This window comes from Oenanthe melanoleuca, chromosome 25, assembly GCF_029582105.1.
Source record: "Oenanthe melanoleuca isolate GR-GAL-2019-014 chromosome 25, OMel1.0, whole genome shotgun sequence".
NCBI classification, from domain to species: domain Eukaryota; kingdom Metazoa; phylum Chordata; class Aves; order Passeriformes; family Muscicapidae; genus Oenanthe; species Oenanthe melanoleuca.
The window spans coordinates 2,619,729-2,638,062 of NC_079358.1; the positions used below are offsets into that span (position 1 = coordinate 2,619,729).

The 18,334-nt window shown below is 51.3% G+C and overlaps 1 protein-coding gene across 1 annotated transcript in view; it reads right to left on the reverse strand.

Annotated features, from left to right (window-relative positions):
* COPA (COPI coat complex subunit alpha) overlaps positions 1-18,334 on the reverse strand; it is a 57,095-nt gene that overhangs the window by 2,577 nt on the left and 36,184 nt on the right. The window contains exons 18-30 of the mRNA XM_056509925.1: positions 16,125-16,287; positions 12,792-12,938; positions 10,306-10,495; positions 9,171-9,266; positions 7,417-7,505; positions 5,408-5,531; positions 4,722-4,811; positions 4,529-4,638; positions 4,336-4,413; positions 4,114-4,182; positions 3,759-3,895; positions 2,577-2,763; positions 810-920 (exon numbers count right to left, since the gene is read on the reverse strand). Of these exons, the coding sequence (XP_056365900.1) occupies positions 810-920; positions 2,577-2,763; positions 3,759-3,895; positions 4,114-4,182; positions 4,336-4,413; positions 4,529-4,638; positions 4,722-4,811; positions 5,408-5,531; positions 7,417-7,505; positions 9,171-9,266; positions 10,306-10,495; positions 12,792-12,938; positions 16,125-16,287 (1,591 nt within the window). The remainder of the gene's footprint in view (positions 1-809; positions 921-2,576; positions 2,764-3,758; positions 3,896-4,113; positions 4,183-4,335; positions 4,414-4,528; positions 4,639-4,721; positions 4,812-5,407; positions 5,532-7,416; positions 7,506-9,170; positions 9,267-10,305; positions 10,496-12,791; positions 12,939-16,124; positions 16,288-18,334) is intronic.

The window sequence follows — 18,334 nt, forward strand, 5'->3', positions numbered from 1 at the left end:
CTGTTGTGTTTGTGTTGAAGGGAGAATTCCAAATTTCCACTGAGTTTTTTTTCCACCCCAGGAATCTCACTCTTCTCCCTTCAGGAATTCCACATTTTCCACCTCAGGAATTCCCACATTTCCCCCTCAGAAATCCCATCTTTCCCCCTCAGCAATTCCTTCATTTCCCCCTCAGGAATTCCCACATTTTCCACCTCACTAATTTCTATATTTTCCCCTCAGAACTCCCACCTTTTCCCCTCAGTAATTCCCTCATTTCCACCTCAGAAATTCCATGTTTTCTGCCTCAGTAATTCCACACTTTCCACCTCAGGAATTTCCATATTTTCCCCCTCAGAAATCCCACCTTTTCCCCTCAGTAATTCCCTCATTTCCCCTTCAGGAATTCCCACATTTTCCACCTCAAGAATTCCACATTTTCCACCTCAGGAATTTCCATATTTTCCCCCTCAGAAATCCCACCTTTTCCCCTCAGTAATTCCCTCATTTCTCTCTCGGGAATTCCACACTTTTCACCTCAGAAATTCCATGTTTTCCGCCTCAGTAATTCCACAATTTCCACCTCAGGAATTTCCATATTTTGCCCCTCAGAAATCCCACCTTTTCCCCTCAGTAATTCTCTCATTTCCCTCTCAGGAATTCCACATTTTTCACCTCAGGAGTTTCCATATTTTGCCCCTCAGAAATCCCACATTTTCCACCTCAGAAATTCCCACATTTCCCCCTCAGTAATTCCAGGTTTTTCCCCTTGGGAATTTCGTGGTTTTTCCCTCAATAATTCTGTATTTTTCCCCTCAGGCCCCCCTCACCTCACAGATCCTTTTCTGCTGCTCCAGTGTCTCCTTGGGCAGTTTCTTCCTCTCGATCTCCATGGACAATCCCACGATGTATTCCCGGCAAATGGCGACCAGCTGCTGTGCCTATGGGCCAAATCCAGGGTCAAACCCTTCCCTGGGGACACCCCGGCATCGGGATTCCCACATTTCCCTCTCAGAATCCCCCCATTTCTCCCTCAGAATTCCCACATTCCCCCCCTCAGAATTCTCACATTTCCCCTTCACCAATCCCAAATTTCCCCCCTCAGGAATCCCACATTTTCTCCCTCAGCAATCCCAGATTTCTCCTCTCAGGAATCCCCACATTCCCCCCTCAGAATTCCCACATTTCCTCCCGTCACCAATCCCACATTTCCCCCTCAGAAATTCCCACATTTCCCCCTAAGAATCCCCACATTTCCCCCTCAGGAATTCCCACATTCCCCCCTCAGAATCCTCCCATGTCCCCCTCAGAATCCCCATGTTTCCCCCTCATCAGAATTCCCACATCTCCCCCTCAGAAATCCCCACATTTCCCCCTCAGGATTCCCACATTTCCTCCCCTCAGCAATCCCTGCATTTCCTCCCCTCAGAATCCCCACATTTCTTCCCCTCACCAATCCCACATTCCCCCCTAAGAATCCCCACATTTCCCCCTCAGAATTCCCACATTTCCCCCTCAGAAATCCCCACATTTCCCCCTCAGCAATCTCAGATTTCTCCCCTCAGGATTCCCACATTTCTTCCCCTCAGCAATACCACATTTCCCCCCTCAGAATCCCCACATTCCCCCCCCTCAGAATCCCCACATTCCCCCTCAGAAATCCCCACATTTCCCCCCTCAGAATCCCCACATTCCCCCTCAGAAATCCCCACATTTCCCCCCTCAGAATCCCCACATTTCCTCCCCTCACCAATCCCACATTCCCCCCTAAGAATCCCCACATTTCCCCCTCAGAATTCCCACATTCCCCCTCAGAAATCCCCACATTTCCCCCTAAGAATTCCCACATTCCCCCCCCTCAGAATCCCCCAATTTCCTCCCCTCAGAATCCCCACATTTCTTCCCCTCACCAATCCCACATTCCCCCCTAAGAATCCCCACATTTCCCCCTCAGAATTCCCACATTCCCCCTCAGAAATCCCCACATTTCCCCCTCAGCAATCTCAGATTTCTCCCCTCAGGATTCCCTCATTTCTTCCCCTCAGCAATACCACATTTCCCCCTCAGAAATCCCCACATTTCCCCCTAAGAATTCCCACATTCCCCCCCCCTCAGAATCCCCCAATTTCCTCCCCTCAGAATCCCCACATTTCTTCCCCTCACCAATCCCACATTCCCCCCTAAGAATCCCCACATTTCCCCCTCAGAAATCCCCACATTTCCCCCCTCAGAATCCCCACATTCCCCCTCAGAAATCCCCACATTTCCCCCCTCAGAATCCCCACATTTCCTCCCCTCACCAATCCCACATTTCCCCCTAAGAATTCCCACATTCCCCCCGCTCAGAATTCCCACATTTCCCCCTCAGAATCCCCACATTTCCCCCCCAGAATCCCCCAATTTCCTCCCCTCAGAATCCCCACATTTCTTCCCCTCAGCAATCCCACATTTCCCCCTCAGAATCCTCCCATTTCTCCCTCACCAACCCCACATCTCCCCCTCAGAATCCCCACATTTCCCCCTCAGCAATCTCAGATTTCTCCCCTCAGAATCCCCATATTTCACCCCTCAGAACCCCACCGTGCTGCAGCCCTGACCTCGGCGATCTCCTGCTTGTTGTCCACCACCAGCAGGGGCACGCTGAGCAGGATCAGCCGGAATTTCTCCACGGCCTCCTCGAACTTCCCGGCCGTGGTCAGCTGGTAGCAGAGCTGCAGCCGCTGGATCAGATCGTTCAGCTTCAGCCCCACGGCCGGCAGCGCGTTCTTCAGCCCGGCCTCCTTCCTGCGGCCCGAATTTGGGTTTAGGGATGGGGGAGAACAGGTTGGGTGGGCCCCTATCTCCTGCCATCCCAAAATTTGGGGTTTAGGGATCAGGGGAGAGCAGGTTGTGTTGGCCCCCTCTTTTCTGGCATTCCAAAAATTTGGGATTTAGGGATCAGGGGAGAGCAGAGGTTGGGTGGTCCCCTATCTCCTGCCATCCCAAAATTTGGGGTTTAGGGATCAAGGGAATGAGGGGAGAGCAAGGGCTGTGTTGGCCCCATCTCTCCTGGCATTCCAAATTTTTGGGATTTAGGGATCAAGGGAGAGTGGAGGTTGTGCTGGCCCCCTCTTTCTTGCCATCCCAAAATTCGGGATTTATGTGGGCCCCCTCTTTCCTACCATCCCAAAATTTGGGATTTAGGCATCAGGGGGATGAGAGGAGAGCAGGGGCTGTGTGGGCCCGGTGAGGGTGGGATGGAATTCCAGGAGCAGCAAGGCCAGAGTTCCCAATTCCTGGGAATTCCTTCCAGGGATGGGAATGCACCTCCCAATGGTTCCATAGACAAATCATCCCAAATATCCAACCTAAACTTCTCCTGCTGCAGCCTGAGGACTCCCCTCTTGTCCTGTCCCGTTCCCTGGGATCAGATCCCAAATCCCCCCTGGCAGATCCCCAAATTCCCCCTGGATCCCCCTTTTCTCCAGGCTGAGCCCCCTCAGGATTCTCCATTCCCTGAACTCTCCCCACTCATTCCATGAGGATCCAGCCCTGCACATCCCCCAAACCCTTCTGTGCCCCCCACAATTCCCAGCTCTCCCCACAAACCGGGAATTCCAGCTCCTCCCCATGCCTGGAGGAGATTCCCAAGGAATTCCTAGATATTGCTCTGGGTGTCCAGACAGGAATCATCCACAACTCATTCCCAACCTCCTAAACCTGGGATTTCTCCCCAGGAAGAGCATTCCAGGAGCCAGGAGAACCCCTGGAACACGGGAGAGGCTCATCCCAGCGCTCACCAGTTGCGGTGTGGGAATCCATACATGGCAGGGAGGCTGGGAAGAGCCTGGAATGTCGTCCGGCCTCGGGAGAAGGTCTGCATGAAGAGCTGCTTGTAGGGGCCAAAGTTGGTCACTCCCACCTGGTCATGGAGCAGCTGAGAGGGAGGAAAAAAAAAAATAAATAAAAAAAAAATCATGGATTGGGTGGGGAAAACCTGGATCAGGCAGTGCCGAAGCTTCACTTTGGGACAAATCATGGAAAAATGGGGGTGGGATATTCCCAAATGGACTCACAGTGAAGATTTGGGGTGGAGAGGGTGAAATAAAGGGGAAAGGAGGAGTTTTTCCATCCAAAATTCCATGGAGAACTCACCCTCATGGCTGTCTCGAAGGATCCTGCCAGGATGTGATCCACAGGGAGCTGGGAGTTGTTGCACCACACCTGGAAAAGAGGAAGAATCCAGGTGGGATTGGGATGGGCAGAGTTCCCACAATGGAATTCCCACACTGGGCTCACAAATCCTAAAAAAAAACGAAAAAAAAGAAGGGCAGAAGGAGGAAATTCCTGTTTTTTTGAGGAAATCCAGGGTTTTACCTGGGCTGGGCTGGTGCCTTTGGTGGGGGGCACGAAGAATCCGTCCTCAGCCGCTCCTGCAGGGCCAGCAGGGACATCCTGAGGGAAAATCCCGGAATCCCAGCTGAAATCCCAGCTGGATGATCCCACAGAACATTCCCTGCTTCCCAAATTCCCAAGGGATGGATGCTGGGATGCCCCAGGGTTCTCCTACCAGCTCGGGGGGAAGATCCAAATCCTCTTCCACTTCCCATCCTCCTCCTTCCTCCTGCCCTTTTCCCGTTCCTTCCTCTCCGAATCCTTCCCCAGCATCCACGAATCCGTCTGCAGGGAGCAGGGAATGCCAGGGGGGTCCCAGGGAGCACAGGGAATGCTTTTTCCAAGGGGAAATTCCAGGATTTTCCCACCTTCATCCAGCTGCAGCTCGGCGTCCTCGCCCCAGCCCTCGGTGCCCACGGTGTCCATGTCGATGTCAGCAGCCAGGGCTCCTCCTTTCCCTAAAAAAAAACCAGGGAAAACCCTCAGGAAAGGATTCCATGAGGGGAAAACCCCAGCCAGCAGCTGTGCTGTCACATCTCCCAGTGGAATTTTGGGACTTATGAAGGTGGGGTGGGATTGATGCCCCAGCTGGACACCCAGAATTCCAGGAATTCCCTCCAGGGATGGGGACCCAACCCTCCCTGAGCCCCTTGAACGCTTCCCAACCCTTTTTTAATGGAAAAATCATCCCAAAAATCCGACCCTAACCCAGTTTGAGGATGTTCTCCTGTCCTGTCCCATTCCCTGGGATCAGATCCCAAATTTCCCCTGGCAGATCCTGAAATCCCTGGATCCCCATTTTCACCAGCCTGAACCCACTCAGGATTCTCCATCTCCTTTTCCAGCTGCTCATCCCATGACTTCCCACATCCCTGGCCATTCCTGGGGTCAACCCCAGTCCTGATCCCACTCCAGGTTCTTCCCACCCAGCTCCTTTCCCACTTTTCCATCCCCTTTTCCCCCTTCCCAAAACATTCCACGGCTTTCCCACGACCACAGCCACGGGAACCCCCCAGTGCTGATCCCAAATCCTGGGAATTCTGGGAATTCTGACCTTTTCCAGCGATGGAGCCCTCGAAGAATCCTTTGGACACGGTCAGGAGGGGCCAGTTGGTGTCCAGGGGCAGCACCGGGGCCGGGGGCTGCAGCAGCCGCGCCTCGGGATCCACGGCTGGGATCTGGGATGGGCAGGGAAATGTTGGGATGGGCAAGGAAAACATTGGGATGGGCCAGGAAAATGTTGGGATGAGCCAGGAAAATGTTGGGATGGGTCAGGGAAATGTTGGGATGAGCCAGGAAAATGTTGGGATGAGCCAGGAGAACACTGGGATGGGCAAGGAAAACATTGGGATGGGCCAGGGAAATGTTGGGATGAGCCAGGAAAATGTTGGGATGAACCAGGGAAATGTTGGGATGGGCAAGGAAAACATTGGGATGGGCCAGGAAAATGTTGGGATGAGCCAGGAAAATGTTGGGATGGGTCAGGGAAATGTTGGGATGAGCCAGGAAAATGTTGGGATGAGCCAGGAGAACACTGGGATGGGCAAGGAAAACATTGGGATGGGCCAGGGAAATGTTGGGATGAACCAGGGAAATGTTGGGATGGGTCAGGAAAATGTTGGGATGAGCCAGGAAAATGTTGGGATGGGCCAGGGAAATGTTGGGATGAACCAGGAAAATGTTGGGATGAACCAGGAAAATGTTGGGATGGGCCAGGGAAATGTTGGGATGAGCCAGGGAAATGTTGGGATGGGCCAGGGAAATGTTGGGATGAGCCAGGGAAATGTTGGGATGGGCCAGGGAAATGTTGGGATGAGTCAGGGAAATGTTGGGATGGGCCAGGGAAATGTTGGGATGAACCAGGAGAACACTGGGATGGGCAAGGAAAACATTGGGATGGGCCAGGGAAATGTTGGGATGAACCAGGGAAATGTTGGGATGGGTCAGGAAAATGTTGGGATGAGCCAGGAAAATGTTGGGATGGGCCAGGGAAATGTTGGGATGGGCCAGGAAAACGTTGGGATGGGCCAGGGAAATGTTGGGATGAGTCAGGGAAATGTTGGGATGAGCCAGGGAAATGTTGGGATGAACCAGGAAAATGTTGGGATGGGCCAGGGAAATGTTGGGGTGAGCCAGGGAAATGTTGGGATGGGCCAGGGAAATGTTGGGATGAGTCAGGGAAATGTTGGGATGGGCCAGGGAAATGTTGGGATGAACCAGGAGAACACTGGGATGGGCAAGGAAAACATTGGGATGGGCCAGGGAAATGTTGGGATGAGCCAGGGAAATGTTGGGATGGGTCAGGAAAATGTTGGGATGGGCCAGGGAAATGTTGGGATGGGCCAGGGAAATGTTGGGACGAACCAGGAAAATGTTGGGATGGGCCAGGGAAATGTTGGGATGAGCCAGGGAAATGTTGGGATGAGCCAGGAAAATGTTGGGATGAGCCAGGGAAATGTTGGGATGGGCCAGGGAAATGTTGGGATGAGCCAGGAAAATGTTGGGATGGGCCAGGGAAATGTTGGGATGAGCCAGGGAAACGTTGGGATGAGCCAGGGAAATGTTGGGATGGGCCAGGGAAATGTTGGGATGAGCCAGGGAAATGTTGGGATGGGCCAGGGAAATGTTGGGATGAGCCAGGGAAACGTTGGGATGAGCCAGGGAAATGTTGGGATGGGCCAGGGAAATCCCATTCCCAGCCCTAACCTGAGGTGAGGATGCTCCTCCCTCCTTCCCAAATTCCTGGTTTTTCCAGGAGTCCTCCCATCCCCACTCAGATCCTGCCCTTCCCTTCCCAAATTCCAGTTTTTCAGGAGCCTCATCCCCACTGGATCCGACTGTTCCCAAATTCCAGGAGTTTTCCAGGATTTCCCCCATCCCCTCCTCCCCAAATTTCAGGCATTTTCCTCACTGGATCCCACTGTTTCCTTCCCAAATTCCAGGAGCTTCCCTCAGTGGATCTCACTGTCCCCAAATTCCAGTTTTCCAGGATTTCCCCCATCATCCCCATTCCCTCCTTCCCAAATTCCCAGAGTTTTCTGGGAGTTTTCCCGCCGTTCCCACCGTCTCTTTCTCGGGATCGAAGGATTCCCGCAGGCTCTCGGCCTCCTCGTCCAGCCCGTGCGTGGCGGCCGTCAGGAACGCCAGGGACTCTGGAAAAACGGGAATGACCACGGGAATGACCATTGGAATAATGGGATTGGCCATTGGAATAACAGGAATGACCATGGGAATGACCATTGGAATAATGGGAATGACCATGGGAATAACGGGAATGACCATGAGAATAATGGGAATAACCATGGGAATAACAGGAATGACTATTGGAATAATGGGAATGACCATGGAAATAATGGGAATGATCATGGGAATAATGGGAATGACCATGGGAATAGCCATGGGAATAATGTGAATGACCATTGGAATAATGGGAATGACCACTGGAATAATGGGAATGATCATGGGAATAATGGGAATGACCACTGGAATAATGGGAATGACCATGGGAATAATGGGAATAACCATGGGAATAATGGGAATAACCATGGGAATAGTGGGAATGACCATGGGAATAATGGGAATAACCATGGGAATAATGGGAATAACCATGGGAATAACAGGAATGACCATTGGAATAATGGGAATGACTATTGGAATAATGGGAATGACCATGGGAATAATGGGAATAACCATGGGAATAACAGGAATGACCATGAGAATAATGGGAATAACCATGGGAATAATGGGAATGACCACTGGAATAATGGGAATGACTATTGGAATAATGGGAATGACCATGGAAATAATGGGAATAATCATGGGAATAATGGGAATGACCATGGGAATAATGGGAATAACCACTGGAATAATGGGAATGATCATTGGAATAATAAGAATAACCATTGGAATAATGGGAATGACCACTGGAATAATGAGAATAACCAGTGGAATAATGGGAATGAACATTGGAATAATGGGAATAAGCACTGGAATAATGGGAATGAGGATTGGAATAGTGGGAATAACCACTGGAAAAATGCAGATGTTGCTCCTCTTGGATTTAATGGGAATGGATTTAGGGAATTTATTCCAAGGATTTAGGGAATAACCATTGGAATAATAGGAACGACCATTGCAGTAATGGGAATGACCACTGCAATAATGGGAATGACCATTGGAACAACTGGAAATAATGGGAACAACCATAGGAATAATGGGAATAAGCACTGGAATGACAGAGATGCTTGGGGATCCAAGAGCCTTTCCTGAGCTCCTGGGGCAGAATTCCCATTGGGAATGACTCTCGATGCTCGGAATTCCCAGAATTCCCATTGGGAATGACTCCCTGTGCCCGGAATTCCCATTGGGAATGACTCTCTGTGCCTGGAATTCCCGTTGGGGAATGACTCCCTGTGCCTGGAATTCCCAGAATTCCCGTTGGGAATGACTCTTGGTGCCCAGAATTCCCATTGGGAATGACTCCCTGTTCCCAGAATTCCCATTGGGAATGACTCTCTGTGCCCGCAATTCCTGGAATTCCCATTGGGAATGACTCCCCGTGCCCGGAATTTCCGTCGGGAATGACTCTCTGTGCCCAGAATTCCCATTGGGAATGATTCCCTGTGCCCGGAATTCCCAGAATTCCTGTTGGGAATGACTCCCTGTGCCCGGAATTCCTAGAATTCCCATCGGGAATGACTCTTGGTGCCCGGAATTCCCGTTGGGAATGACTCCCTGTGCCCGGAATTCCCAGAATTCCCGTTGGGGATGACTTCCTGTGCCTGGAATTCCCGGAATTCCCGTCGGGAACGACTCACTCTGGCCGCAGTTGCGCAGGATCCGCACCCTCTCGGCCACGTCGCCCAGGTACAGCGCGTTCTGGTAGTGCCCGCTCATGTCCTTCCGGATCTCCGCTGCTCCGGGGGAAACCCGGGAATCACACACCATTCCCTGGGAATCACCCACCACTCCCAGGAATTACCCACAATTCCCAGGGATTACCCACAATTCTCTGGGATTAACCACAATTCCCAGGGAATTACCCACCATTCCCAGGGATTACCCACCATTCCCAGGGAATTACCCACCATTCCTGGGAATTACCTACCATTCCCAGGAATTACCCACCATTCCCAGGGATTACCCACCATTCCATGGGAATCACCCACCATTCTCGGGGAATTACCCACCATTCTCTGGGATTAACCACAATTTCCAGGAATCAGCTGCCATTCCAGGAATTACCCACAATTCCCGAGAATCAGCTGCCATTCCCTGGGATTACCCACAATTCCAAGGGATTACCCATATTTCCCAGGGAATTACCCACCATTCCCAGGAATTACCCACAATTCCAAGGGACTACCCACAATTCCCTGGGAATTACCCACAATTCTCTGGGAATTACCCACAATTCCCTGGGAATTACCCAGAATTCATGGGAATTACCCACCATTCCCAGGCTCTCCCCACCATTCCCAGTAACTCCCCTCCATTCCCAGTAACTCCCCACCATTCCCAGTAACTCCCTGCCATTCCCAGTAACTCCCCTCCATTCCCAGTAACTCCCCACCATTCCCAGTAACTCCCTGCCATTCCCAGTAACTCCCCGCCATTCCCAGTAACTCCCCACCATTCCCAGTAACTCCCCGCCATTCCCAGTAACTCCCCTCCATTCCCAGTAACTCCCCACCATTCCCAGGCTCTCCCCACCATTCCCAGGCTCTCCCCGCCATTCCCAGGCTCTCCCCACCATTCCCAGTAACTCCCCTCCATTCCCAGTAACTCCCCGCCATTCCCAGGCTCTCCCCACCACTCCCAGGATTTCCCCACCATTCCCAGTAACTCCCCACCATTCCCAGTATTTCCCCACCACTCCCAGGCTCTCCCCAGCTTTCCCAGGCTCTCCCCACCACTCCCAGCCCCGTTCCCGCCGGGAGCGCCGGCCCTCACCGATCTTCATCATCTTGCGGAGTTTCTCCAGGTTGCCGGTGATGAGGTAGAGGAAGGAGAGGCGGTCGAAGTTCTTGGTGCGCTGGTAGCACATCTCCACCACCTGGTGGTTCCCCTGCAGCAGAGCCACCTCACCCAGCTTCTCCCAGCAGCCCTTGTCGTCCAGAGCCTTGGCTGCCTCCAGGGCGATCTGTTCATAGGGAATTCTGGGGTTACAGGGATTGGGAATTGGGATTGGGAGCTGGGATTTTGGGATTATGGGATTGGGAGCGGGGTTTGCAGCAGGGCCCAGCTTCTCCCAGCAGCCCTTGTCCTCCAGAGCCTTGGCTGCCTCCAGGGCAATCTATCCCGAGGGAATTATGGAATTCCAGAGTTAGAGGAATTGGGATTGGGAGCTGGGATTCTGGAATTCTGGGATTCGGAGCGGGGCCACCTCGCCCAGCTTCTCCCAGCAGCCCTTGTCGTCCAGAGCCTTGGCTGCCTCCAGGGCGATCTATCCCAAAGATTTCCAGGATTAGAGGGATTGGAATATGGAATGGGAGCTGGGATTATGGAATTCTGGGATTATGGGATTGGGAGCGGGGTTTGCAGCAGCGCCACCTCGCCCAGCTTCTCCCTTGTCCTCCAACACCTTGGCTGCTTCCAGGGCAATCTATCCCAAGGGAATTATGGAATTCCGGGGTTAGAGGGATTGGGAATATGGATTGGGAGCTGGGATTACGGAATTCTGGGATGGGGAGTGGGGTTTGCAGCAGCGCCACCTCGCCCAGCTTCTCCCTTGTCATGCAGAGCCTTGGCTGCTTCCAGGGTGATTTATCCTGAGGAATGTCCCAAAATGTCCCAAAACATCCAAATCCAAACTTCCCAAAACATCCCAATCCAAACTTCACAGAATGTCCCAAAACATCCAAATCCAAACTTCCCAAAACCAAACTTCCCAGAATGTCTCGAATCATCCAAAACCAAACTTCCCAGAATGTCCCAAAACATCCTGATCCAAACTTCCCAAAACATCCAAAACATCCAAATCCAAACTTCCCAAAACTTTCCAAAACATCCAAAACCAAACTTCCCAGAATGTCCCAAAACATCCTGATCCAAACTTCCCAAAACATCCAAAATCAAACCTCCCAGAACGTCTAAAACCAAACTTCCCAGAATGTCCGAAAACATCCAAAACCAAACTTCCCAAAACATCCAAATCCAAACTTCCCAAAACTTCCCAAAACATCCAAAACCAAACTCCCCAAAACTCCCCAAAACATCCAAAACCAAACTCCCCAAAACATCCAAAACCAAACTCCCCAAAACTCCCCAAAACATCCAAAACCAAACTTCCCAGAATGTCCCAAAACATCCAAAACCAAACTTCCCAAAACATCCAAATCCAAACTTCCCAAAACTTTCCAAAACATCCAAATCCAAACTTCACAGAATGTCCCAAAACATCCTGATCCAAACTTCCCAAAACCAAACTTCCCAGAATGTCTCGAATCATCCGAAACCAAACTTCCCAGAATGTCCCAAAACATCCAAAACCAAAGTTTCCAAAATGCCCAAAACATCCAAAACCAAACTTCCCACAACATCCGAAACCAAACTTCCCAGAATGTCCCAAAACATCCTGATCCAAACTTCCCAAAACATCCAAAACATCCAAATCCAAACTTCCCAAAACTTTCCAAAACATCCAAAACCAAACTTCCCAGAATGTCCCAAAACATCCAAAACCAAACTTCCCAGAACGTCTAAAACCAAACTTCCCAGAATGTCCCAAAACATCCAAAACCAAACTTCCCAAAACATCCAAAACCAAACTCCCCAAAACTCCCCAAAACATCCAAAACCAAACTTCCCAGAATGTCCCAAAACATCCAAAACCAAACTTCCCAAAACTTCCCAAAACATCCAAATCCAAACTTCCCAAAACTTCCCAAAACATCCAAAACCAAACTTCCCAGAATGTCCCAAAACATCCAAAACCAAAGTTTCCAGAATGCCTGAAACGAAACTTCCCAAAATGTCCAAAACCAAACTTCCCAGAACATCCCAAACCAAACTTCCCAAAACATCCAAATCCAAACTTCCCAAAACTTCCCAAAACATCCCAAACCAAACTTCCCAAAACATCCAAAACCAAACTTCCCAGAACGTCTAAAACCAAACTTCCCAGAATGTCTCGAATCATCCAAAACCAAACTTCCCAGAACGTCCCAGAACATCCCAGAACACCCCCAAAGCCCTGGAATGTCCCACTGCTGACATCACCTCGATGTTGCCGCACTCCAGGGCCAGGCTGAAGCGCGTTTTTCCCAAAACATCCCAGAATGTCCCAGAACATCCAAAACCAAACTTCCCAGAATGTCTCGAATCATCCAAAACCAAACTTCCCAGAATGTCCCAGAACATCCCAGAACACCCCCAAATTCCCCAGAATGCCCCAGAACACCCCCAAAGCCCCAGAACATCCCCAGTTCCAGCATCACCTCGATGTTGCCGCACTCCAGGGCCAGGCTGAAGCGCGTTTTCTCGTCCTTGACGAAGTGCAGCGCCACCTCGGGGTACCCCTTGCGCTGCAGGTAGGCGATGATGGACTGCCCCACCAGCTTGGCGTTCCTCACCATGTGCAGCACCTGCGGGGCATCCCCAAAAACACATCGGGAGAGGATCCTGCATCCTCAGGAGAGCATCCTCCATCCTCAGGAGAGCATCCTCCATCCCCAGAGGATCCTCCATCCCCAGGAGAGCATCCTCCATCCTCAGAAGAGCATCCTGCATCCCCAGGAGAGCATCCTGCATCCTCAGAGGATCCTCCATCCCCAGAGGATCCTCCATCCCCAGGAGAGCATCCTCCATCCCCAGGAGAGCATCCTCCATCCTCAGAGGATCCTCCATTCTCAGGAGAGGCTCTTCCATTCTTGGGAAGAGATCTTCCCACCCTCAGAAGAGATTTTTTCCATCCTCTACTCCCCAAATCCTCCTGCTCCTATTCCCAAATCCGAAACCCTGGGAAAAAGTTCTACCCATCCTTGGGAAAGGCTTTGCCAGCCCCTGTTCCCAAAATCCTCAGGAATGGCTTTTCCACTTTCCCCCATTCCTGGATTTCCTGACCTCGTCATATTTCCTGTTGATGAGCATCAGTTTGAACCTGAACTCGGTGGGGCCAATGTTGAGCTCATGGAGCTCACCCACATTTCTTCACCATTCCCAACCTCATTTCTCCACCATTCCCAACCCCATTTCTCCACCAATCCCATCCTCATTTCTCCTCATTCCCATTCCCATTTTTCCCCATTCCCAGATTTCCTGACCTCTTCGTATTTCCTGTTGAGAGCGAGTTTGAATTAAACTCAGTGGGGTCCATGCTGAACTCATGGAGCTCAACCCCATTTCTCCACCATTCCCAACCCCATTTCTCCTCATTCCCAATCTCATTTTTCCCCATTCCCAGATTTCCTAACCTCATCATATTTCCTGTTGATGAGGGCCAGTTTGAACCTGAACTTGGTGGGGTCGATGCTGAGCTCATGGAGCTCACCCACGTTTCTTCACCATTCCCATCCTCATTTCTCCACCATTCCCAACCCCATTTCTCCACCATTCCCAAACCCATTTCCCCTCATTCCCATTCCCATTTTTCCCCATTCCCAGATTTCCTGACCTCGTCGTATTTCCTGTTGAGAGCGAGTTTGAATTAAACTCAGTGGGGTCCATGCTGAACTCATGGAGCTCAACCACGTTTCTCCACCACTCCCAATCCCATTTCTCCTCCTTCCCAATCTCATTTTTCCCCATTCCCAGATTTCCTAACCTCATCGTATTTCCTGTTGATGAGGGCCAGTTTGAACCTGAACTCAGTGGGGTCAATGCTGAGCTCATGGAGCTCACCCACGTTTCTTCATCATTCCCAGCCCCATTTCTCCACCATTCCCAGCCCCATTTCTCCACTATTCCAAATCCCAGATTTCCTGACCTCATCATATTTCCTGTTGATGAGTGTCAGTTTGAACCTGAACTTGGTGGGGTCGATGCTGAACTCATGGAGCTCACCCACGTTTCTCCACCATTCCCAACCCCATTTCCCCTCATTCCCATCCCCATTTCTCCACCATTCCCAACCCCATTTCTCCACCATTCCCAACCCCATTTCTCCTCATTCCCAATCCCATTTTTTTCCCCATTCCCGGACTTCCTGACCTCGTCATATTTCCTGTTCATGAGCATCAGTTTGAATCTGAACTCAGTGGGATCGATACTGAACTCATGGAGCTCACCCACGTTTCTCCACCATTCCCATCCCCATTTCTCCACCATTCCCAATCCCATTTCCCCTCATTCCCAATCCCGGATCTCCTAACCTCATCATATTTCCTGTTGATGAGGGCCAGTTTGAATTAAACTCAGTGGGGTCAATGCTGAGCTCATGGAGCTCACCCATGCTTCTTCACCATTCCCATCCCCATTTCTCCACCAATCCTATCCTCATTTCTCCTCATTCCCATTCCCATTTTTCCCCATTCCCAGATTTCCAGACCTCATCATATTTCCTGTTGATGAGGGCCAGTTTGAACCTGAACTCGGTGGGGTTGATGCTAAGCTCATGGAAAACATCCATGTTTTTCCACAATTCCCAACCCCATTTCTCCTCATTCCCAACCCCATTTCTCCATCATTCCCAGCCCCATTTCCCTTCATTCCCATTCCCAGATTTCCTGACCTCATCGTATTTCCTGTTGATGAGGGCCAGTTTGAACCTGAACTTGGTGGGGTCGATGCTGAGCTCATGGAGCTCACCCACGTTTCTTCACCATTCCCATCCTCATTTCTCCATCATTCCCAGCCCCATTTCTCCACCATTCCCAGCCCCATTTCCCTTCATTCCCATTCCTGGATTTCCTGACCTCATCATATTTCCTGTTGATGAGCGTCAGTTTGAACCTGAACTCGGTGGGGTCGATGCTGAACTCATGGAGATCACCCACGTTTCTCCATCACTCTCAACCCCATTTCCCCTCATTCCCATCCCCATTTCTCCACCATTCCCAACCCCATTTCCCCATTCCCACTCCCAGATTTCCTAACCTCATCATATTTCCTGTTGATGAGGGCCAGTTTGAATCTGAACTCAGTGGGGTCAATGCTGAGCTCATGGAGCTCACCCACGCTTCTTCACCATTCCCATCCCCATTTCTCCACCATTCCCAGCCCCATTTCTCCACCATTCCCAACCCCATTTCTCCACCAATCCCATCCTCATTTCTCCTCATTCCCATTCCCATTTTTCCCCATTCCCAGATTTCCAGACCTCATCATATTTCCTGTTGATGAGGGTCAGTTTGAACCTGAACTCGGTGGGGTTGATGCTAAGCTCATGGAAATCATCCATGTTTTTCCACAATTCCCAACCCCATTTCTCCTCATCCCCAACCCCATTTCTCCATCATTCCCAGCCCCATTTCCCCTCATTCCCATTCCCAGATTTCCTGACCTCATCGTATTTCCTGTTGATGAGGGCCAGTTTGAACCGGAACTCAGTGGGGTCGATGGTGAGCTTATGGAGATCACCCACATTTCTCCACCATTCCAAACCCCATTTCCCCTCATTCCCATTCCCATTTTTCCCCATTCCCAGATTTCCTGACCTCATCATATTTCCTGTTGATGAGGGCCAGTTTGAAGCGGAACTCAGTGGGGTCGATGGTGAGCTTATGGAGATCACCCACATTTCTCCACCATTCCCAACCCCATTTCTCCACCACTCCCAACCCCATTTCCCCTCATTCCCAATCCCATTTTTCCCCACTCCCAGATTCCCTAACCTCATCATATTTCCTGTTGATGAGGGCCAGTTTGAACCTGAACTCGGTGGGGTCGATGGTGAGCACGCGGGGCCGGCACTCCCGGTCCAGGCAGTAAACGTTGTTCCCCTTGACCCGCGTCACGTAGATGGGCAGGTCCAGGGTGCGGATGATGCCATGATCCCTGAGCCAGGAGAGAGGGAGAATTCCCACTGAGATGTGGGATGTGCAGGGGACGAATTCCCACTGAGATCTGGGATGTGCAGGGGAGAATTTCCCAGTGAGATCTGGGATGTGCAGGGGGAGAATTCCCACTGAGATCTGGGATGTGCAGGGGAGAACTCCCACTGAGATCTGGGATGTGCAGGGAGAGAATTCCCACTGAGATCTGGGATGGGGAAGGGGAGAATTCCCAGTGAGATCTGGGATGTGCAAGGGGAGAATTCCCACTGAGATCTGGGATGTACAAGGGGAGAATTCCCAGTGAGATCTGGGATGTACAAGGGGAGAATTCCCACTGAGATCTGGGATGTGCAGGAGAATTCCCAGTAAGGGATCCCCTGAGCTGTGCCAGAGGGAGAATTCCCAGTGAAGGATTTCCTGGGTCAGAGGGAGAATTCCTGGTGAGGGATTCCCATGGGGATAATTCCCAGAGATTCCCACGGGGATAACTCCCCTGGTACAATTCCCAGTGATCCCAAGGGGATAATTCCCATGGGAACAACCCCCTGTTACAATTCCCAGTGATCCCAAGGGGATAATTCCGAGTGATTACAAGAGGACAATTCCCAGAGATTCCCATGGGGATCATTCCTATGGGGATAATTCCCAGTGATCCCTGGTGATCCCCACGTTGAGAATTCCCATAGATCCCACAGGAACACCCCCTGGTACAATTCCCAGTGATTCCAAGGGGATCATTCCCAGTGATTCCCAAGGGGATAACCCCCTGGTACAATTCCCAATGATTCCCATGGGGGTAATTCCCAGTGATTCCCCTGGGGATAACTCCCCTGGGGACAATTCCCAGTGATCCCTGGTGAGTTCCCCCCTGGTACAAATCCCAGTTATTCCCACAGGAACACCTCCCTGGGGACAATTCCCAGTGATCCCTGGTGATCCCCACGCTGACAATTCCCAGTGATTCCCACATTGACAATGCCCATAGATCCCACAGGAACAAGACCCTGGTACAATTCCCAGTGATTCCCCTGGGGATCATTCCCACAGGAACACCCCCCTGGTACAGTTCCCAGTGATTCCAAGGGGATAACCCCCCTGGGGACAATTCCCAGTGACCCCTGGTGATCCCCACGTTGACAATGCCCATAGATCCCACAGGAACAAGCCCCTGGTACAATTCCCAGTGATTCCCCTGGGGATAATTCCCACAGGAACAACCCCCTGGTACAATTCCCAGTGATTCCCACAGGGACACCCCCTGTTACAATTCCCAGTGATCCCAAGGGGATCATTCCCACAGGAACACCCCCTGGTACAATTCCCAGTGATTCCCCTGGGGATAATTCCCCTGGGGACAATTCCCACAGATTCCCACAGGAACAAGCCCCTGGTACATTTCCCAGTGATTCCCCTGGGGATAACCCCTTGGGGACAACTCCCTGTGATTCCCAGTGATCCCCACGTGGACAATTCCCATAGATCCCACAGGAACAAACCCCTGGTACAATTCCCAGTGATTCCCACAGGAACAAGCCCCTGGTACAATTCCCAGTGATCCCAAGGGGATCATTCCCACAGGAACAATTCCCAGTGATCCCAAGGGGATCATTCCCACAGGAACACCCCCCTGGTACAATTCCCAGTGATCCCAAGGGGATAATTCCCAGTGATCCCAAGGGGATCATTCCCACAGGGACACCCCCCTGGTACAATTCCCAGTGATCCCAAGGGGATAATTCCCAGTGATCCCAAGGGGATCATTCCCACAGGGACACCCCCCTGGTACAATTCCCAGTGATCCCAAGGGGATAATTCCCAGTGATCCCAAGGGGATCATTCCCACAGGGACACCCCCCTGGTACAATTCCCAGTGATCCCAAGGGGATAATTCCCAGTGATCCCAAGGGGATCATTCCCACAGGAACACCCCCTGGTACAATTCCCAGTGATCCCAAGGGGATAATTCCCAGTGATTCCAAGGGGATCATTCCCAGTGATTCCCATGGGGATAATTCCCAGTGACTCCCCTGGGGACAACCCCCTGGTAC